This window comes from Panthera uncia (assembly GCF_023721935.1).
Source record: "Panthera uncia isolate 11264 chromosome D3 unlocalized genomic scaffold, Puncia_PCG_1.0 HiC_scaffold_8, whole genome shotgun sequence".
Classification (NCBI taxonomy): domain Eukaryota; kingdom Metazoa; phylum Chordata; class Mammalia; order Carnivora; family Felidae; genus Panthera; species Panthera uncia.
The window spans coordinates 37,594,030-37,618,161 of NW_026057586.1; the positions used below are offsets into that span (position 1 = coordinate 37,594,030).

The 24,132-nt window shown below is 40.3% G+C and overlaps 1 protein-coding gene across 13 annotated transcripts in view; it reads right to left on the reverse strand.

Moving 5' to 3' along the window:
• Window positions 1-24,132, reverse strand: part of DTNA (dystrobrevin alpha) — a 351,322-nt gene that overhangs the window by 77,006 nt on the left and 250,184 nt on the right. For all 13 annotated transcript variants that reach the window (XM_049620219.1, XM_049620211.1, XM_049620212.1 and 10 more), the window contains 2 exons: window positions 16,245-16,458; window positions 4,496-4,581 (listed from right to left, as the gene is read on the reverse strand). In XM_049620219.1, the coding sequence (XP_049476176.1) occupies window positions 4,496-4,581; window positions 16,245-16,458 (300 nt within the window). The remainder of the gene's footprint in view (window positions 1-4,495; window positions 4,582-16,244; window positions 16,459-24,132) is intronic.

Below are 24,132 nucleotides of genomic sequence, written 5' to 3' on the forward strand. Positions count from 1 at the left end.
CCACTTCAGTATATGTAGCATTGATACGCTAATCTTATCTAATATTATCTAGCCTACTGGCCATATTCCAATTTTGTGAATTGGTCAGTGACAGGGCATAGATTTTGACCTCTGGGAGGTCCCAGTCCCCTGGGGATACAGAGACATGCTTACATAGTGCATCATATGACATCATAAATTGTAACACGGTGGCGTGAATACCAGAACAGTAGGGTGTACAGGAGGCAGCAAGGGTTCAAAGAGGGTTTCCAGAGTGAGGAGTGGGTCAGGGAAGACTTCCTTTCACAGGTGACTTTTAGGTCTTCTTAGGTGATAGAGGTGGCTTCTAGGCCAAGTATAAAGGACAATCAGGGGCCAGTGAAGCTTTAGGAAATAGCACCAGGATGTGCACAGGCATGCTCAAGCATGATGCACTCAAGCTCTGCAAGTAGTTCGTTGTCAAGGGGCCTTGGGTGCACATAAGGGCTTGGTGGGAGATGAGGCAGAGATATGAAGAGCTTCTAGCCTCTTCTAAGGAATTTAGGTGGTGTCCAGGAGATGTTGGGGAGATACTAAAGACTTAAGGCAGGCCAGTGAGTCAGAAATATTACCGCGGAGATAGGTGTGGAGGCAAAACAACCAGTTCCGTTATAGAAACTCAACAAATCCACGGTGTTTGCTATAATGCTGGTCTTTTAAACAAAACCAAACAAGCCCTCCTCAGAAGCTTTAGAACAGCACCTGATTTTCTAGGTTAATGGCATTAAATTCAGAATTCCTTATGGTTCTTAGGACTATCTGGGAGCCCCGAGAAAGAAGCATAAACAGGTGCTCCAACTCATGACAACAATAGCTTATAACTGGACCAAGAACAATTTGACAGAAACAGGTATTTTATTCCGTCAAGTTTACGTTTAGGTCCGCGTGTGCTATGGCTGCAGGGGGCGCCCTCACACTCTAAGCAGCTCGGAGGCACGCAGTGGACACCCTGCACAATTGGTTCCTGGTGGCCCTGAGCACTGGAAATGGTGATGCAACATGGAGTTGTTGTCCTTTCTAATGCATTTTAAAGCACTTTGAAAAATTCAGTTGAAAATTTTCTGTTTTCTGCTTTTTGCTTTCTCAAATTCCTAATTTGTTTTCAGCAATTACTCTTGCCCCACACTCACCGGCAGGGGCTAGTTGGAACAAACTAAATATCCTTCATCCCTATGCACAAAAACAGAAAAATTGCCAGACAAGCACAGCTGGCCTATTGGCTGAAGCGAATTAGAACTTAAAGAAGGGAAAACAAAAACCCTCAAATCCTGAGAAATTCCATATCCTTTCATTTGATTTTTTCTTTTTGACAAAAGCAATGCAGAAAATCATTACTTCGCCTGTTTTATCATTAAGTGCAGCCGAAGCTGGCAAAAGAAGACCAGAGAAAACAGAATCCTGCTCGGCAAGAGTCAGCCACTGTGGTCTACGGGCAGATTTGCCTATATTTGCATATTTAGTTAATAGTTACCACTGAAATTAAAAATATCGGTGACTCAAGATATGCATTTTTGACTATTAACATTTTGGAGAGATTCTTCCAACCAAACTGCTTTCAGTTAAATTGTTTTTATCAAAGTGCTCTCAATCGACTAACTAGAATACCACTAAAACCTTCCTGGGATTAAGTACCCAAAGAGTGACTCCTGAGCCCCAGAGCTGGGGGCATATTAGGCTGTGATTCAGGTCCACTGCTCTGGGAGAGGGCAATGTGATATATCTCAAGATCGCACTCTCTGTTTTTGTTGTTCTACAGAAGTCGTGACACCGAAACTTATTTCCGCAGACTGGAGAACATGGTTTGCTCCCAGTGAGACTCATGCGTTTAACTTCTTTCACTGTGCTGAAAAGGATTTACTTTGGCCACAGATAGCATGCATGCTTTGCTCACTGATGGTGGGGTGAGGAGAAAGCACCCTAGCAACTACATTCTTTGCTTTGAATTCCTGGATGTGCCGGGTTTTGACACTTGGTGAAGATCTGCTCAGAAACTTAGTCACCTTGAGCTTAACTCTGCAGACACAGGTTGCTTGTTTACCTAACAACCATTCCCTTTGTCTTTATTGGCCCCAAGTTTCTTCCCGGGCTAAGAAGGGAAAGCAGAGGTCTTTCCCAGCCCAGGGGGCAGAGGTGGGCTCCTCCCTCACCATCATGGGCACCCCTTTCTTGTTACCAGTAACTGGTGTAGCAACTGGTTTCTGATGCCACACTGGGGGCTGGGGGCCTCTGGCGTGAGATGGGACTCTTGAGATTGCAGTATCCTTTTTCCCCCAGCAGAGGGACAAAATCTGACACTGAGGAAGCCTGAATGGAGAGATGGACAGCACCGTGAACCTTGCTGGCACAGCATTAATTAGCCTGGTTCATGCAAGGCCCCAAGGACCCCAAGGAAGGTCAGAAAACTGGTTCTCTTAGTGTTCCTCAAATGTATTTTAATATGGAATCCTTTCGTCTATGTGCCTATTAATATAACATTGAGTAAGTATTTGGAAATGTTTCTCAAGACTTAAAAAAAAAAAAGTATCTGATGTCCTCAGCCTAAGTGGCCAATCATGACATGAGATCATCAGGCAAGGCCCTCAAGATTTCTTCCTCTGCCCTGGTTCATTTCGCTAAACTTTCTCCTCTCAGCCGAACCCCGAAGGAAATGCTTCCTGGATTACTCTGGAGCTATGTTTCAAAAAAGGACATTGGGGGGCGCCTGGGTGGCTCAGTTGGTTAAGCGTCCCACTTCGGCTCAGGTCACGATCTCACAGTTCGTGAGTTCGAGCCCCGCGTCGGGCTCTGTGCTGACAGCTCAGAGCCTGGAGCCTGCTTCACATTCTGTGTCTCCCTCTCTCTCTGCCCCTTCCCTGCTCATGCTGTGTCTCTCTCTGTCTCAAAAAATAAATAAACATTAAACAAAAAAAAATTTTTTTTTAAAAAAAAAGACATTGGTCCCATCACCTTCTCATTTCGCTACTATCCTCAATTAAGCACTGAGGCAGATAGTTTTTAATTTTCAAAATCTCTTTTGGGATAACTAAAGAGAAACTAAACTCTCCCTTGTCAGGTCTGCTTGGGCTTCTCTGAATCCTTACTTCACTTGGCTCGTCCATGAAAGGAGGTTCCCAGGGTGAGGGGAGATGTGTGGTTGTGGGGTTTCCATGTGCCTTCCACCACTTATCTACTGGCCCAATGACAGAACTCTGCTGTGCAGCATGTCTGGGGAAATTCCAGAGGATTTTTTTTTTTTCTTTCTGTATCTTCCTTCATTTTTCAGTCTTGGTGCATCAAGAAGCAAGAGATCACACTCAAAAGCTGACAGGCAGCAGGTGAGAAAAGGGCCTGGAGGCGGCGAATCACAGATGATTAGAGCTGGGAGGGAACCTCCAGGTGTCTAACAAAATCCCCAAGTTTGGGACAGAGATGGAAGCTGAGGACTAAAGAAGTGAGGTAATGTCCACAGAATAACTCAGCAAATTAGTCACATGGCTGGGCTTGCAAGCTGGGGTTCCCGGTTCCATGACAGTGCTCCTTTCCCACACAGCATTACAGCCCAAACTCATAATATTTCAGGTAAGGGAAAGGGGTTAAGTAGAAATTTTTCTTTTAAACACTGCATCACTTAAAAATAGTTAGAAATGAAAATTCTTGCCCCCTCGTCCCACCTTCGGTCTTCTGAATCAAAAACTCTGGGAGTGGTACCCAGAAATCTGTAGTTTAAAAAGCTCTCCAGATGATTCTATAGATCCACAAATTTCAGAACCACTAGAGAAAAAAAAGTCACGTTCAAATCCTGGTGCCATCTCAGCTATAATGACTTCATTCTACCCGAGTCTCAGCTTCTTTACCTAAAGCAAACAAAATGCCTGTGTTTTCTTGGTTAAAAAACTACCACATTTAGTGACAAAATGTACATAAAAGGCCCACAATCACTTGATGCACCCTAGCTATCACGTTTTTATTGGAATCCAGTTAATTATCAGTCTATAGCGTCTCTGTGTGATTCTTATGCCTGTAACCCTGGCAATGTCTATTTTGGAACCTTCGGAATTCCCAGTGACTTGAACAGCACCGGCTGAGAATAATGAGGAAATGTGCCAGGAGTCTTGGCTTTGGATTACCTAAAAAAAGAAGGCTTCCTGACATGGTCTTCATGTCCCTGTGATGATGGACTTATACCTGTGAGGCAGCACAGTACAATCAACTTGAAAGAGTATATATCTTACTTTAATATTACAAAAAGCCTAGTGGGTGATAGTCAACAGGTTGTAATATACTAATCCATAAGTAGAAGGAAAATATTAATATCATTAACATTTACCTAATATGAAAATATTTCTTTGACACAATGCAAAGATCCATGAAGATTGTATCTCAAGTAGCTCTTGTAGAATGAGGAAAGTCAAAGTGGGTGGCAGGACACAGAGGAAATGGGGAAAGGAGAATGGTATACGGGAGGGATCGGCGAAGAGAGACACAAAGAATAACTTACATCTTAATTTGTCCATGATCTTCCCTCCACACAACGTGGCTAAAGCCATTTTGACAGCAAATACTGAAATTTTACCATGGCCTTCCCTGTTTAATAACAGAAAAAAAAAAAAAAAAAGATGTCATTTGGAGAACTTCCAGTAATGCGATTTGACATTTTCTGTTCTGTAGAAATCATAGGACACCGTAGCTGCATACATTATGTGAACATAACCATTTTAGAAAAGACCATGAATACAATTGAACACAAGTTTCTGAAAAGCTGACTATTCAATGTTTCATTTTTTCAAGAGAGAGCAGAATCTTCAAGTTATTCTTTGTCTATGTCACTTGTTCAAAGCATGAGCTGACAGCTAGAGGGATATGTACTATTTAGCCATGGATTACAATTATAGAACATGATTTTCACTTGGGGTTTCATAAAATAATTTTATGCATGATGATTCCACAGTCTCCATAATTTAATTAAACATGGTTTCAGGAAAAAAAAAATTTGGTAGGAGAATTCCTGAATTTTATTAGAGTAACTATGGGGATTTTTCCATCACACCTTTTTTTTCTTCACCCATCATTTCCTACCCACAAGCTGTGTTTGTGTGATACATTTACTTTCCAAAGAGAGTTGATATTTTAAAGGGGCCAAAGTAAGAGCTCTGTTTGAGCTCCTTCTACCAAATTGACATTAGAGCTGCCAAAATCTTCATCGATTCAGGAAGTGTAACTGACTTGTCCTTCACAAACTGTGATATAAAGGGCACACTGTAAGAAGTATAATATTTCAGCTAAATGATTTTGCAGCTGGGATAAACTGTTCGTTCTTGTATCCTTGGAATCAGAAAGTGTATCACATTAGTAACTCATTTCTTTGATAGTTGCTCCTCTTAAGAATGATCAACAGAGTTATTTTAAATAATAATGTGGCTTAAACGTAAGTAAAGTCAGTACTGACAAGGGTTTAATATATAGAATAAATCATTTATATGACTAAGATCCGTATATATGACATTTTAGAGGAATAAGGTGCAATAAACAATTGTGTCTTTGTTCCTTATTAGACTCCAGAGATAGATGATATTATTCATCCTTGCTGCTGTCATTCTTAGCATAGTAAGTACCTCAAATACAGCCAGCCAGAATGTGAAAGTGACTGAGCCCTATGCTGTTTGCTCTCCCGTTTATATTTCTAAGCCTAAGCACCAGATCTGTGTAATTAGTTATTGGATACATCATGTCAAACTAAGTATGTTCAAAGTAGAGCTCGTTATCCTTACAAAGCCCTCCCATAATACTCAGACCAACCCACTACTCTCTGCTTCTGGTTGTTAGTCCCTCTTCTGGTTGTCAGACTCACCATGCACCTAGTTACCCAAAAATGAACTCTGGGGAAGGGGTTAACCTTGACTTTGTTCTCTTCCTTAATTCACCACCACCTGAAATGTGTGAGGGACTCAAATACACGTCTGAACTGTACATTAAGGCCATTCCCTGCTTTCCATTCCAACTGCCATTGCTTTATCAGCTCTTGCTGGAACACTGTAATAATTTCTTAAATGATCTCTCTGCTTGCACACTCACATCACAAAATCGACCATATTATTTTTTTTTATGTTTACTTTTGAGAGAGAAAAGAGAGAGAGACAGTATGCGAGCGGAGGGGTGGGGGGGCAGTGCTGAGAGAGAGGGAATCATGGAATCCGAAGCAGGCTCCAGGCTCTGAGCTGGCAGCACAGAGTCCAACGTGGGGCTCGAACCCACAAACGGAGAGATCGTGACCTGAGCTGAAGTCGGATGCTCAATCAACTGAGCCACCCAGGCACCCTGATGATATTATTTCATTATTTAAAACTCTAATTGCTTCCGATTGCCTACAGGCTATGATTACAAGTTTATCTGTGTTCTCCAGTCTTCCCTGCTACCATTTCTGTTGAACCTCACTCCATAGTCCCATGTTTAATGCCCCTGCCCTTCCTACCACATTTGCCCAGGACTCTGTCACCTGTTCATCAAAGACTCAGCTCCATATATCATCACTCCATTTGCTCTGAAAACAGCTTTTCCCCTGGATGTGCAGACAAATGCTCTTCCTTCCACTTCTACTTACTATTTGGCACCTATCACACTGAGTGACCTTTGTTTATTTACATATCTGCATGTAATTTGACCCCACACTGTGAGATTCCTGGGGGCAGAGACCATATATGTCTTCTCATTTAGTTGAATTCCTACAGCCTTGTACTTCGTCTCCCCCATAATTAGTGAACAATATATTTTTTATATTAATTAATGACTATTAATCTTTATGATAGGTGCCCCTAGAATTTCAAATGGCCACTCATTTAGTTGTTTGCTAATTTGGGAGCAGGTAGCTGTAATAAAAACGCGATGCTTTTGTCAAAAAAAAAAAAACCTCATTCAGAATTATTCCATGTGTATTGTATTCCCAACTGCATGGATAACTTGAAGTATCAAAAATTTATTCTAGGAAATCATTAGTTCCCTTTCCTAAGCTGAAACATGGTTCAAATTATGAGAACAGGGAAATCTACAAAATGTGGAAGAACAGGAGAAATGCCAATGATAAGGTTTTCTCCAAAATGCAGAGAAATTGAGGAGCATTATATGTGAGATTTCAAGAGCAATACAAGTTTCTTTCAATGAATCAGAGAGAACAATTTAACTCAAGAAAGAGGATAGACCACAGATAATGATGGAACAGAGAGTTCTCCACAGGATGAAATGATGATAGTTCACAGATGAATTCTTAAGCCTTAGCTTTTAATGAAGAAGATCCTAGGGAGATCGCCAGTTCTGTATTGTTCTTGGAAATGCAAGATTAATGCTATTACATCCAGGAGTGGTTGTATCAGAGCTATTCTGCCAAATTGACACAATAAATCTAGATAAATCACCAAGTGGAGGGCAGCTCAATGAGAGTTTTGCAGGAACTCAAGGGTGAAATTAGGCCACTGGAATGTATTGTTATGCAAGCCACTGTGCCATATTGCAAAGGTGACCCTGGTCACAAAGAAGGATTCAGGGGGTATGCAGGAATGTAGATCTCCATAAGCACACCAATATTGGGTGAATTTAGACCTTGCTCAGCCCTAGCAGTGGATAAATCTTGAAGGAATTTAAGGAGTGAGTGGAGACGAATGATGTCACAATGGAAAAGGGGGACACACCAAGGACTTAAATACAAATGGATCTTTTTAAAGAACATTTTCAGTAGATAAAACAGGATGAAGAAAAGGGTTGGGGAGAGAGATTTTCTAAAGACGTTTGACAAGATTCCACACCGAGGGCCATTACTTAAACTCATCTTGGGATCAGGGTCCTGTGTGTGTGTGTGTGTGTGTGAGAGAGAGAGAGAGAGAGAGAGAGAGAGAGAGAGAGAAAGTGGCATTAACAATGCAAGTAAGGAGTAGGGAGACATCGGTGCACCCCGAGGGGAGAAGTACAAGAGTTGTGCTCATCAGGAATCATCCCTAACGGGGCCGTGTGATTCACAAACAGATCGGGAAATCCCTTAAGTATCTAGGAAGTGGAAAGTCAAGCTCAGGAGGATGGATAACAGGAAACTCCCAGGAGTCTAGTGCAAACCAGCAGGAAAGCAGCATATTGTTCCAAAGTGAGTCTGCACATGCAATGCCTCTAGGAGTAAAGCAGTAAAACTGCCCATATGGAATGTTGGCCGTCGGCCACAATTCCGGAAGAAGACCTGCCAAAGTGTACTGAGGATGAAAAACGTAGATTGTCCCTAATGCTGCAGGCCAAACAGCCTTGGAACGGCAACACTAGGAAGAGTGTTAGAAAAAGTCTATGCTTTTGTTTGTACTAAGAGCTATGGCAGCACATCTCCAACTTCATGTGTGCCTTTTTTTAAAAAAAAAAAAATTATGTTTACTTATTTTTGAAAGAAAGAGCATGAGCCGGGGAGGGGCAGAGAGAGAGGGAGATACAAAATCCAAAGCAGCCTCTAGGCTCTGAGCAGTCAGCACAGAACTCAAGGACCTTGAGATCATGACTTGAGCTGAAGTCAGACGCTTAACTGACTGAGCCACCCACGTTTCCCCACGTGCAGTTCTAATCGCCATCTAAAGAAAGAGCAGAGCCAGGTATGTTTGCGAATACTGCATGCAGTATACAGTGTATCTATCAGAACCGTCCACTTGATGGGTGGGCTGGGCCTTCGAATCAATGACAAGACTGACAATGAGCCATTCTTGGTGGAGAAAAGTTGCTAGTGCAGTTGACTGATTGGTAGTGTAGAAGGTACAGCAAAAACTTTAAAGTGAAATGCACTATTGGCCTATCATTTTTTGTTTAAAAAATTGTACTTTTAAAGTAAAAATTTTATTTTCATATTTTCCCTTTTAATGTAGAGCAGGAACACAATGCATAATACACGCTTTCCTCTTTTTTTCCCACTATTTGGTTTTTAGCAGAATGGAATATATTCTATTTTTTTAGGCCAATCAGCCGGAAGCTTTGCCAATACAAACTTTACTTTCCTATTTAGCTTGAGGTCAAAAACTACCCAATTAAATTGCTATGCTGGTGCGTAATTAACACCTTGAAAGGTATTTAAGACAATCAGAAAATTAGCAAAAGTGCAAACTGAAATTGCTTTATAAATCAAGGTTTCCTTAAATCTTTTATTTCCCTTATACTTTGTTTTTTCACTCTGAAAACTTCCAAATTTTCCTAAGAGGTAACCAATTAAAATGGAAACAAGAGGGGTGCCTGGGTGGCTCAGTTATTTAAGCATCTGACTCTTGTTTTCAGCTCAGGTCATGATCTCATGGTTCATGAGATTGAGCTCCATGTTGGGGTCTGTGCTGGCAGGATGGAGCCTGCTTGGGATTCTCTCTCTCTCTCACCCTCCTACCCTCCCCCCTTCAAAATAAATAAATAAAAAATTTAAAAATATTAAAAAATGGAAATAACAAAACACCCTTTAGTTAAAATATATACAGAGATTTGTAGAGTGTCTGTCTTAAAAACATACATTACTTTAAGGTTTGACTCATTCATCATAATAAAAAGTGACTAACCATTACATTGGGCTTTTTTCATGACCTCAAAAAGAGAGAAACTGATTTCTTTTAACTAAGAAGGTATTAGTTTTAGGGAAAAGTTGTCTGGGAGGGAAAATCTGCTTTTGACAAGAAGGAAAAACAACAAATAGATATTAATAGGTCTGAGATGCTAGGCTGAATTCAGAACAGAATGTAAATTTTCTCCAAGTTGCCAAGTGAGTTTCCTGTTTGAAATTAGAGAATCTCATGATAAATTTTAAGTCCTTGAAAGTGAGATTTGGATTCTGACTCTATTTGGAACAGGCTGATGGAATTATTTTTCTATTTGAGAGCACAGAAACCAGAAGCTCTTCTTTTACCAACATATTTCACAAAAACATTTGGTAAGCATTTTGATGAGCACAGAACTCAACTTTCTCTTTCTCGCACATTTTGGTAGCTTAATTAACGGAGAAAATTGTTTCCTCCTCTTTCTTCCAAAACACGCCTCTATCGTAACTCATTTCTTTATCTGGGCGTCATTTTGTTCATATGGATCACTCATTTCATAACTCAACAATTATTTATTGACAATGTCTCACAGGTTGGGGATCTAATGATGAATAAGGTATGGCTCCCACCCTTAGTTTGCTCATAGTTTATTGGAGAAAAAGAATCAAAACTCGCTAATATTTTTTTTAGAGTTTATTTATTTTGAAAGAGAGAGAGACAGTGGGAGAGGGGCAAATAGAGAGGAAGAGAGAGAGAAGCCCAAGCAGGCTCCGTACTGTCAGTACAAAGCCCAGTGAGGGGCTTGAACTCACGAACTGTGAGACTGTGACCTGAGCTGAAGTCAGACACCTAACGACAGAGCTCTCAGGCACCCCGACACCGGTTAGTTTTAATACAGCATGTTTTTCAGAGGGTAGGGACCTCACCCCACTCATCTTTCATCCCCAGCCTATCATGGCACCCAGTGCAAAGCAAGCTCTTAATATACGTTAGTTAAGTTAATGGATGCACACGTGAAAAGAATTTTTTTTTTCGATTTACCACTTAAGTTTTATATTGAGAAATACTAAAATGCTTGAGAAAAATCATGAAGATTGGCCTTACAGTCCCTAATATTAGGTTGTGCGGTCATGTGACACCTTGAATTTGGAAGTAAGCACATACATAATTACTCTTATTTGGGGGATGATGAAGTTAACATGTGCACAGATAGAAATCCCTTAATTGGCTGTGGCATCTCTTTGGCCTTCCCATCATGTTAGCAAAACATTTGGGGAAAGAATTCGTCATAACACCTGGCGACGCGAGTTTGCCAGGAGTTTCTCCAGCATGGAAGGAGGCAATACTGTGGACATATCTCCTTTACCCCTATGAAACTCTTTTTGCCACTCACGCAAAGTATAAGTCTGACATAAAGGCAAGTGACATTAAGAATGTTCATTTTATCTACAATTGTAGAAATTCTTTAGAGAGAGTCTATTTTCGTGACAAGCAGGAACCTTGAAACAAAGTATTTTCTACTAGAACAAAATTTTAGCGATTAGAGGAGAATGTTCTGTGGAAGTCTTGAGTTTAAGATGTGGTACAAAAGAAAATCACCAAGCAAACACTATGTTAAATATCTAGTTCTAGCCGTATAGACAATAAAAAGAAAAAAGAACGTTTGGTTTTATAGACCACGTCTCTTTTTCCTTTGCTCTCACACAACCACACAGCCTCAAATGTGAACCATCCATTTCACTGGTGCGCAGAGAAAGGGCTGTGTACTTTGTACCACATCTTGCATTAAACATCAAAATTATTTTTTAAACTCAAAAGGCAGACGGATTTGGGCAGAGTTCCAGAATATTTTATATCGACGAGTCTGAAATAGTGCTGTGGTACCTTTCATAGCATTGGAGGGGGTGTGTGGGGAAGCTCAGGAGTGGGAATGGATGTTCAAATGGCTCAGCAAGGTGCAATACGTCAAACAGAGGATTCTGTATTCTCTGTGAAAGACTATTATATGATAGATTTGGAATTCTGGATGGCTGTCATAAAACTGACTCTAAATCTACAATGTAATATGTGTTAAGTCCAAATATTTCCTTCACATACACTCTGTCAGACATGTCTGAGTACCACAAACTGGAAAGGTTAGGAATGTGGGCATCATAAAACTATCCTGTAAAAGCTGGGTAAGTTTGGGGGGAAAAGTATCTTAATTTCTCATTTAAAAATGTAATAGAAAGCATGAATACAGCTGAACTTACACTGATGCCTGAAACAAATGATTCTTTTTCCCCACTGGCCTCACCTAGTGTGACACTGTATTACTTACACGCTATGTAACCTCCACATGTCCCAGCCGTATCGCTTACTCAACCTGAAAAGTTATAATCCCTTAGTGCCCAACCAGTAGGACTGTGGGCAAACAAATGGTATTAGCTATTACTACAATGAGTAATATGATTACTAATTACATTAGTACATAATCACTATTAGTATATATAATTACTGATTACATTAGCATATTATTACTATCATTGGAGAACTGGCTTTAAGAATATAGCGTGACACCTGAGAAGAGGAACACCACCATTCTTTTTAATCTTTATCCTTGTCCTCCTATGAGATTCGCATCGCTGAATATATGTGAAAATAACATTTGCTAAAAACAAGGCCACTGTCACCTAATCTACCTTAGGAAGAATTTCCCTAAGAAAGAAGATTCTAGTGAATTGAAATGAGATTAAGTCAACAGACTAAAGTTGTTGTTCATGTTTCCCAAGAAATGAAGAAGGGAGTACGAGAACTACAGGGAAGTCTTTTGTGAAAATAGGATACTCCCACACTAGTAGTCACAGCCATCTGTTTTCTTCTCTTGTGGAACAGAAGTAAAAATAGAGGGTATGAATCTAGGTGACAGAGCAAACCTGGACTCCCTAGTCTTGGTAATATATTAGAGATTAAGGAGGACTTAGTTTCAGAAAAAGAATGAAAAGAAATTAGTGTGTTGAGCTAAGAAAAGTCAATCTTTGATCTTTATTCATTCATTCATTCATTTGTAGATTCATTATGAGCTGGACATTGTCTCAGGTGCTGTGTATACAAAGAGTAAGCCATGGTCCCACTGTATAGTAGCTTGTGGGAGGCAGTCATATAAATAGGAAGACATGCACCATAAAAGAATAACAAAATCATTTGAAAGGAACAGTAGGACCTGGGGAAGAGGGGGGTCAACTCAGCCATGAGAGGTGAAGGGCTTCACAGAGGATCAGTTTGTGACCCCATCTCTTTGAAAGGTCAATATAGACTTTTAAGAATTAGTGTCAAGGTCACAATTATACCTCAATAAAGCTGTTGAAAAAAATTATTGTCATCTTGTAACTTTCTGCCATGTTGTTTTTCTTTTGTTACTCTAAGTTTTCCTAAAAAATAATAGTGAACAGTGGGAAGAAAAGCTGCCTCCAGGTTGTTAGCAAATAAGGGAAAGAGGCAGGCTATTTCCTGGGGTGTGCAGAAGAAAAGAGAAGAGATACAGAGACTGGCTCTGGCTGTTTTCTAATTCTTCTTCACTCTCAGTCCCTCATCCCCGATTTTGACACCTTTCCCACCCTTCCCAGGTATACCTGTCATTTTCCTAGGGACTCTGGAGGAGACAGTGTCTGGGATGGAAAGGTCTGCTTAGAAGTTGATTGGTCATCGACCACTGGTTGACTCTTGCTAGGATACAGCCATTTTTAGGAGGAAAGTCAGGAAAAACAGACATCTTCTAGACTCAAGGGACTGATATTCAGAGACAGAATGGCAAACAAAAGCATAGTCTCTGGGCATGAATCCTAGCTCCTAACATTCTAGAAATCATCCTAAATCTGTAGCAATGCACTCTATCTTCTAAGAGGCTGAGTTGTTGGAGAAACCTTGCAACCAGGAAGCTAGCTGTGGTCTGCAGTGAGCATGTCTGGGGGAGGACTGAGACGCAGGTGTTTCTCTGGGGAGAGAAGGGAAAGAGTGATATTTTGGGGGAGGTATGGTTGCGAGAAGGCAAGTCTGGTTCTCAAGGATACAGGCAAGTGCAGTGGGCTTTGAACCTCATTTCAGGTTACCATATTCATGGAAGACTCCACCAGCTGGGTCTGGTGAATCTGAAGGCATTGCCAAAATAATGACCAAGTTTCTCTGAATGCAAGTTCTTATTTTCAGTCTTCGTGAATTTGAATTGCTATACTGTCCTTCCTTCAAAAAAAATATACACACATATATAATCTCTTTAGAATGCAAGTTTAAATTTTTATTTTAGACTTTTTTTGGTTTTTTTTAAATGTTCATTCAAATTACAGCAAATGAGAAAATCTCCCAAATGTTTCAGTGATTCTATAAGAGCAACAGCATATCCTTGATGTACTAGGCTCATTCACGTCTACCAAAATGCAGAAGGCTCCCTTAAATGCTTGGGTTCTGTCGTGGGATAGGTGGTAGGAAGCAACATCAGATTTCCATACTGGATCTCATTTGGAGAAACAGGAGTTTACTATTATAAGAAATTGAATTGAACATTCATTTTATTCTTAAGTTTCGCTTCTTACATTCACTTTTAAGTGAATATTTCCGGTTATAGTCTCTTTCCAGCTACTGATACTTCCTTATGGCTCACATCCCACATCGTCTAGATTTTCAAAAGCCATCAGATGGAAGTTTGAGAATCAGCAGAACTGCCTATACTCATTTGCAATGCCAAAACAGAGAAGGCAGAAGCATCTGTAGACTGGGGTCTCTATATGGATGTGTCTGTAAATCTGTAAAATGAGATTTCTCTATGTGGATGTTTTAAAAAATCTACTATAATGAGATTACTGAAAGTATACATCAGGGCCCTTTTTATCTGTAAGGAGAGTAAGAACCAAACAGATATTCCATGTGAATGTTCACGTTGATGGCTCCTGACCTTGGGATAGTCCTTAAGCTTAGCATTCATCAACCTTGAAATGATTATCAGTAGCTACTTAGAGAACATCTACAGCCCTATTTTTTAAAAGTGATCTTCCCAATATTTCTAAACAGAAGTGAAAAATCTAACTCTATTGTATATTTCTCATGTTATGAGAAATACTGAGATATGATATGTCATATAAAATATGAGACATGTATATAACTTTAACATATTTCACAAGGTCCTCCTTCCTTAATATTAATCTGGCCCAGTTTCTATATTTATGGAGTGGATACAAATTATTTTTTTATCTTTGATTCCTTATGAATCCTCCAGCAATACTCTAAGATCTGGCAAGAATTCTATTTCTCTTTTTACATTCTCCGTTGTTCCACTTATAACAAATAAGCCCCCTGCAGACTAGTGGCAAGTCTGAAAGCTTCTGTGCTCTTGTCAAGGGGGGAGGATGGAAATGCCATTACAGAAATTCCATAGCCTGGCTCCATTCTGTCACCTGTCATGTGGAACCATAGCCTTCTCTACCTGCCTGCCACTTGGTTACCATAGTGATTAGGCCAAAGCAGTGCATCAGTTCTGAAGTCCGCACAGGCTAAGCATGGGATCTATCAAGCCGGACTGCTTGTTTCAGAACTGTTTATTTCAAGTCGAGAATTACTCAAAATTTAAACATCATGAGACAATACTCTACACAGGTCAAACCAAGCACGGATAATTCTGTTACCACTCTAGGTTGTAAAGTGACAGCTGGTAGCTTTCGTGAGCGGCATAATAACGTTAGCCTGGCTGGAACATCTCCAGTGCCAGGCTTAGATATTCCCAAGCATTGGCCAGACAATGAGACTAAGCAAAATCTTTTGAGAGTCTTAAAATGTGATTGCTGAAAGGTCAAGTTAGCAATTTTCCATTTTAATATTCAAAACCAGTAGTGAAAGTGGGGATGCTGATACCATATCTAGACTAAAGGCAATCAGCCAAAGACCTTTTGAAATCTTAGGCTGATAAAGTAATTCAGGGGAGTTTTTACAGTTCACAAGGCTGCCACATATGCCTTGGAAAATAAATCTTAGCTGAATACCTAAATCCCTACTCTGCCACTAACATGCTGAGAGACACTGGTCAAGGGACAGCCTCTTTGTGCTTCAGGTCCTTCATCTGTAAAATGAGAGATTTGGAAGAACAGTCTTTAATATTTCAACCAGCTCTGAAATTCTCTCATTCTATGAGACAAAATTATAAGATAACGAGGCTGAGATTTAATTATCATGTGTGGAAGGCATTACATTGCTTTATGTGGCACATTATTGACTGATCCATTTAACGCAAGCCATGGCTCCTTTCACTAGGCTGATCAAGAAACCCTGTTCAATCTCTCTGTTTGCTCTAGGATCTTGTTATGACACCTCAGAAACACTGTCTTAGGCAATCTGCAAAGAAGAGAGTTGAAAACATCCTTCCACTGCACGCTTCATTAAACTGCTCCACAGGCATGCCATCGCGCGACACTTTCAAGCATCTGTAGCTTTTAGGAAGCATGGGATGAGTTAAACAAAGGTCAGCATACAAAATAACAATTGTCCTCAATTTTCTATGGCACTTTTTTACTGTTTTTTTCCCTCATGGCATTTAAAATTTATGTTAAACACAGACAGATTTAATTGAGATAAGTTTCTGATCAAGAAAAAGAGGCAGCCAGCTACTCTAGAAAATCATTTGGAAGAGACCAAGAAGGACAAGAGGAGGGAGAGACCAAACATGCAGAGAGGAACGGCTATTCAGAGGGAGCTTACGGATCAAAGGCTGCCAGCAGGAAGTTAAGCAGGAGGCTGATGGACTGTTCCACCTGGATTTGGTGAGTGGTTGGCATCCGTTTGTTGAGCTGGTAGAAAATGGTGGAAAGCACAGCCTCCAAGCGGGCCACACTGAGTTCTATGTTAGGGTCCAGGTTGTTCAGAGCATTTTCCCGCAACGCTTCTATGACGTTCCAAATGTCCACCAGGTGCACTACATACAATTAAAGCAGAGTGAACACATCAGCCCAAAATGCAGGGAAAGGTAAACTCATTATTTTACACGTACCATCTGTCCTATTTTGTCAAGGCACCTCAAAGTCCTCAATATGAGTTCAACTCTTGTAGGGGTTGACATAAGTAAATGTACATAGACAGTGCATGATCTCAAAGACTTGATGTACCGTGTATAATACAAGAAAATTATTTCCTGAAAACCACAGTAGATAGTTACTTCTAATCTTCAGCGTTACCCTTGAAATGCAGCTACTATCTTTACGTTACATATGAGAAACTGAGGACCAGGGAAGTTAACTGACAAATGCAAAGGTCCAAGGCCAGTCAGTGGCAAAACTGGTATTCAAATCCACGTCTATCCACGTCATTTTCAAAAAACGCTGAAATAAAAACTGTTGACATACAACATCGTGTATGTGTAACTTCAAGGTATACAACATATTGATTTGATAGATTTATATATTGCAATGTGATTACCACCCTAGCATTAGCTAACACATCATGTCCCAGAATTATAATTTCTTTTTTTGTGGTGAGAACATTTAAGATCTAGTTTCTTAGCAACTTTGAAGTATATGGCACTTGTGATTAAAATTAACAAGTCTCTCTGGCTTTAAAGCATTTTCCCACTGTACACACCGACCCCTTGAAAGAAAGAGACATAAAACCAGCACTTAAATTCTAGCATTCGAAAAGATATCAAACCTGCGTTTATTTAAAATATTTTAATTTATTTATATATTTTTCATAGTATAAGGTTTGAAATAAAAAAAGAAAAAGTTAAGGAACGTGGGAAGACAGGCAGGGGAAAAAGGAAAAGTTATCAGCAGAATTAAGTCACGGATCACTTATTTAACCTGGTCAAGAACAGCTTCTTGGCTACACTATTGACTAACTCATAGAACTTAAGTCATGGTTATTTTCACTAGTGTCAAGAATTCCATTTCTATTTCTTCCCTGGTCATGCTCAAGCCTTGTTATAACACCCCAGAAAGCATTGCCACAATCAGGACAGTGATCGTCTCCATCCCAAAGGTTTCCTCTGGTTCCTTTTAATCCAGCCCACTCCTCACCCCAGGCAACCACAGATATACTTTCCAAAATGGTTTTCCAGGATTCTAGATAGCTGGAATCATGCGGTACGTACTTTTATTTTGTCTGGATCCTTCTACTTGGTATAATTACTTTGAGAGTCATCCGCGTTGTTGCATGTATTAATAGTTTGTTCCTTAATATTGTTGAATAGCATTCTGTTCGTGGATAGATCACAATTTGGTTTTCAACTCACCTGTTGATAGACACTTGAGTTGTTTCAGTTTGGGGTTATTATGAATGAAGTTGCTATGAACAGCCACGTACAAATGTTTGTATAGACATAAGCTCCATTTCTCTTGGTAAATACTTGGAAATGAAATGGGCTAGGTTGTATGGTTGGTATATGTTGAATGTTTGAGAAACTCCCCAGGTGTGTTCCAATATAGTTGTGGTATTTCACATCTACATCAACAACGTATGAGAATTCCAGTGTCCCCACAACTTCGCCATATTTAAGGTTCACTTTTCATCATGCTTTTGCTCTTGAAACTAAATATGTTGTCTTTCTCAATGAAATACACACTTAGGTTTCAGTTCCTGAAAAATGTGCACTCCACGTATGCGTTTCTACTTACTTGTAAGTTTTAGTTTCCTGCTTCTTTACTCATTTCTGACACTATATTAAAAAAACACTAACATGTATTGAACTTCTGGACTTGGGAGTCCAAATGAGCACTGGACTTGAAGTCCAAAGACCGAGGTCTAAATACGGCCCTTCTACTTCAAGTGCACGCCCTCATAGCCTTGAAGACATAGAGCTTCATTGTCCCCATCTACAGAGTGAGGACAGTGTTCCTTACATGGGAAAAATCATGAAGTCAAAAGTGGTAATGCCTGACACACAGGACAATATGTTGCACTTGAACAAAGGTACAATGTGAATCATGTAAAACTAAAAAAAAAACCAGAATAAAACAACTTTCCAGCATATCTCTTATTTGGGACAGAAGAATACAAATCACTTTCTAACTGAAATACTTACATACCTATTAGATTTGGATAAATTCAGACTTATGGGATTCCAAATTTATAACCTTCTCTGTATGTCCTACAAGGAAATTATTTGTATTTCTTAATGCTATTTATCCAATTTTTCAAGTCAGTATCCAAGGTACTTCCAGGTAGACGGCATCTATAAGTTTTTGTTTGTTTGTTTGTTTGTTTGTCTAATTAACTTCTTGAGGAATTAAATTAATTTCTGCAGGAACTGGGTTCCTATAATTATTCCCTTTATGTTTGATGTACAGATCCCCTGGATCTAGTCCTTGGGGATACGTCTGGGTGCAGGATGCAAAGATGTTATTCCTGCCTCAAGGAACTAACGGGTGGGGATTTGGACATGACTCACAATGACACAGATAATCAGAAATGATGACCTATTGTGGTGGACAGGGTGCTACATACAAAATGGGATTATGAGATGGTCGTGAAGGGCCCAGAGGAATAAGATAAGGCTGGAGGAGTACTGTGGCTACGGCAAGTCTTTTGGCCTTTACACTAAAAGTATGAAGACACAGGTGTTAAATAGAGTGACACACTCAGAAATACAGCTGAAAACTATCATTTCGGACAGTAAGGGCAAAAAGCAGTGGAGGTGGACAGGCATGCACGGGGGAAGCGGCTGGAGCCTGTTACCGTCATCACAGCAAAGATGATGGTCTTTTTGCGTAGGGATGGCGGTACACAGAAAACTGTAATCATGCACACTATAATACTTATTTTCCAAGAGTGGCAAAAGACACAGATTTTGCAGTCACAAAGATTGAAGTTTCACCCCTGGCTCTACTAATAATTATAAAACTGTGGGCAAGTTACTCCTCCTCTATATACTTTACTGTTTCCTTTCTAGAAATGAGGAGAATACCATCCAGAGACAGTTATAGCGAGGAGAAAAGAGAAAATGTATACACGGGTGCTGGTCACAGAGCTTGGCACATAGATGATAACTACTAGTGTTAAGATAATTAAACACCTTCTGATCTATAGCCATGCTACACCATTATCAACTTACAAGGTCTGTGAATCCAAACCCAACTTTCAGCCCAGTGCCGCCAAATTTGATAAGTTAATTAACATGTAATTTTGAGCATATATCGTGTTGGCCATACAAAAGAAGGCCAAACTACATCTCAGCCCCAAAGACATAATATTTAGTTTAACTGTCGTTACGTTCTCAGTTAGTGGAGTTTGAATCGGTTTTACCGTGTTTGATAATTAGAGACCTGGTGAGGAAGGCCCTCTTTCATAAAGACTTATCAGAAATTTTATTCCATTGGTAACTGCTTTGGGAGGTGCAGATTACAGTGCAGAATAGTGCAGGTTCCTGGACGGTAGGTTGGGTTTCGACTGGCTTCTCCTATCGACTATCCATGTGACCTTGAGCAAATCACTTAATGTCCTTAAGTTTCAGTTTCCACATCTGTAAGATGGGGACAACAAGAGTTGCTCCACTGCAGCGTTATTGGGGGGATCAAATGAGACAATCCATAGAAAGCACTTAACTCAGTGCTCAGTGCATAGAAGTATTTAATATCTATTAATTATTATTAAAAGGTATCACAAGCCTTCTGCTTAATGGAGTGGGAGCACTAATAAATGTGCTAAGTTTAGAGTCATAAGGAAGCTATTAGGAAGTCTGTTTTAAAAGTCTGACAGTTGTATAAAGATGTTTACTCTTGAGCCATCAAAATCACTTTGGAAAATGGACATTTAGGTTTTGCAGTGATGAGTGAATACCACTAGATGGCACTGTGCACACTTTGCTAAATAGCCATCAAGCTTTAACTGTCCTTCACAGAGCACCTGCTATTAAGCACAGATGAGACGAAGTGGGGTTTCCTCATCTATAAAACTGCAACCATTTTATACTAATATACTAGATAAGGCAACAGTTTGTATAATAAAATTATTTGGTTAGCATTAACCATATCAAAAATAAACGTGTTCTTAACGGTAGTATTTAGTACTTCATAGAATCTTAAAAATAATATTGTTAATTTTGGACATTATTAATACCTAAAAGTTTGTATTCATAAATAAATGGAAATATACAAAGCTTCAGCAGTTTGTTTTAAATTCAGGCAATCTTAAGTAGAAAAGGGCTTGGTCCGAGGCAGGGGTGTGGGGGGAAGTGTTTGTATGTGGCTAGAGAGGAGTTTGCTATTCTCAAGTGATGTTTCTTATCTGTTTGCTGATGTTACACTATTTTTTTTTTTTTTAGGAAATGAACTTTTTTTAAAACACTTATTTATTTTTTGAGAGACAGAGAGCATAAGCAGGGGAGGGGCAGAGAGAGAGAGGGAGTCACAGAATCTGAAGCAGGCTCCAGGCTCTGAGTGGTCAGCACACAGCCCAATGCCGGGCTCGAACTCACTAGCCATGAGATCATGACCTGAGCTGAAGTTGGAGGCCTAACTGACCGAGCCACCCAGGCACCCCAGAAAAGAACTCTTTAGCTCACTGTTAGCAATGACTTAAATCCAAGTATCTCTGGGAAAAGTGCAAAAATACCAAACTCATTTATATCTAGGTAGAAATGACTGATGTCATAAACTTTATTAGAAGTAGGAGAATCATATAAATAGGGGAAAAGATGGAAGAGAGTGTACAGAAAGTGTAGGAATATCAAAAAAACCCCAACTTTAGGATGTAGTCTGTTTCATTATTTAGTCCAGGGCTGGCCTTACCTGGACCACATCACAGAGATTGGGTCCAGGTCAGTGAATCTAAGCACGGCACCTTTTTTTTTTTTTTTTTCTAAAGCGTGTAGCGATCTCAAAATTCCCAAGCCCACATTATACCACTTACTGATTTCAAAATTTAGGAAGGTGGGAAAAGCGGTTCCTAAAGCTCTCCAGGTGATTCTGATAATCACAGATTTAGAAACCTTTAGGCGGCTTTCAAAGGGCTTCCAGCTGGGGAAGGTCAACAAACAATCATAGCGACTTAACTCCGGTCCTTTTGGTGTAGTGGCTTTTTTTTTTTTTCAACGTTTTTTATTTATTTTTGGGACAGAGAGAGACAGAGCATGAACGGGGGAGGGGCAGAGAGAGAGGGAGACACAGAATCGGAAACAGGCTCCAGGCTCCGAGCCATCAGCCCAGAGCCCGACGCGGGGCTCGAACTCACGGACCGCGAGATCGTGACCTGGCTGAAGTCGGACACTTAACCGACTGCGCCACCCAGGCGCCCCTGTAGTGGCTTTTAACAATGGCTGCACACTGGAATCACCTACAAGGTTGTAAAATAGCTCCCTGGTGCTGCCTCAGCTGGTCCAGGACCATACTTGGAGTCACAAGGCATTAGGCTTATTAGAAATGCAGAATCTTAGGCCCCCACCCCAGAACCAGAAACTGCATTTTAACATCCCCAGGCAGTTTAAGTATGACAGGCATGCTGACAGTCAGTGGTTCTCTGTCCTTTGGCATTAAGACAGCCTGCTACGTTCTCATAGGTTGTGAAGTGTGTTACAAGGAGCTGATAACTATAAGTTAACTTATGCAGTTTAAGAATGATTTATGGGGTGCCTGGGTGGCTCAGTCACTTGAATGTCTGGGTCTTGATTTTGGCTCAGGTCATGATCCCAGGGTCGTGGGATAGAGCCCCGTGTTGGGCACTGCGCTGAGCATGGAGCCTGCTTGGGATTCTCTCTCTCCGTCCACCCCTCTCCCTGGTTCACACACACACACACACACACACACACACACACACACACACACACACACAATCTCTCTCTCTCTCTCTCTCTCTCTCTCTCAAAAAAGAATGATTTATATAATCATGTATATATACATTGTTTTAGAGGGGGTGTGATTCACTTCTATAAGAAGGTCACTCATTGCATCATGATGTGCTTTCTTGCCTGGGAGAAAAGTAAATTGCAGTTATGCTGGGAATTGATATAACCTGTTGATATACCACTGGGGATATATATATATATATATATATATATATATATATACACACACACACACACACACACACACCCTCTAGTGTGTAGACAGGGGTGTGTATGTGTGTATGTGTACGCTCATGCACATACCCTCTCAACCCCCACCCACCTTACTTAAAGTGACGGTAACTGTTGTCTGAGGCTTTGTTAGGATTCGGTTTCCAATCTCTGAGACAAGCAGGTGCAAGCAGGGAGAATTCTGATGTTGACTTACTCATCAAACGCCATCGCAAAGGGGGTAGGTTCTTTCTCCTGAAACCAATTCTTCCCTCCCCAGATCTAAGTTTCCTGACTTTCAGGAAAATTCCCCAGCAGGAATTTCCCATCGTGACCACTCTGTAGATTAGGAGAACCGAGTTCAGGTGCTTTTTCCGATTAGGTTATACTGCAGGTTTGAAGTGTCGAACTGTGTTCATTCACATAGTGGATTATTAAAATATGTTTGTAGGCTTATAGGAGAATTCATTATGGAGATCCATTCACTTAGTTTTCCAATAAAATTCTGATGCCCTTAGCACTAAGAGGAGCACACACGGAAGCATTGAGTTTTTCCTAGGACAGCTCTCACATGCCAAGTCTCAGTATTCGAAATGCCAACTAGATTTAAGTAAGAATGCTTTCAAGGAGCCTCCCATGTGGGTCAGACTGCCACATGGGCAGGGTGTGAGGAGGTGGAGAGAAGAACATGTCCCCTTGTGAGTGTCAGGAACAACTTCAGGTTCCTCTTCAAACTCATTGTCTCGGCCAGGCGAAAACCAGCCTTCTATCTTAGCCTTCCATTAGAGAGACTAACAACTTCATTCATAAGTATTTATTCAGCCCTTATTATCTTTCAGTATTCTTCTGCGTTCTAGAATTAGAGTCAAGAAGACAGGCAGGTCCCTGAGCACACAGAACTTACAGGTGGTGGAGAACAGAGGGACCCAGCAAGGAGCATGGCGTAGGCAACAACTATCTAGTTTCTCTTACAGAGAAAAATGGGCTTAGAGATCGTGGACTTGGATTCAAGTGTTTCTTCATGCACAACAGGAATAATAATATCAAACTTTCTTATAGGTGTTCTGGGGCACAACAGAAATTACATGGAAAAGAGTAAACTCTGAAGCACCATCTACAGTTTAGGCATTATTCTTATTTTTGAGAGAAAACAGGCATAAACATTTACTTTCATAATCCGATAAAACTATAACCTCCCAAGTCTTTCAATTCTTTGCTCCACTTTGTCAGTGATAAAGATGTTTGTCCCTTAATATAAGATTTCTTCTATAATTTCAGGTTTGTTTTTCTCTTTTTTTAAATGTTTTCTTTATTTTTGAGAGAGAGAGAGAGAGTGCTAGTGGGAGAAAGGCAGAGAAAGAGGGAGACACAGAATCTAAAGCAGGCTCCAGGCTCTGAACTGTCAGCGCAGAGCCCAATGTGGGGCTCAAACTCCTGAGCCGTGAGATCATGACTTGAGCGGAAGTTGGACACTTAACTGAGCCACCCAGGTGCCCCTCAGGTTTGTTTTCCTCTTAACGGGTGTGATGATAGAAATCTGTAAGAGACTGTACCAGAGTGATGACTAGTTTAGTTGACTTCCAGATCAACTACTCATCTTGAAATTCA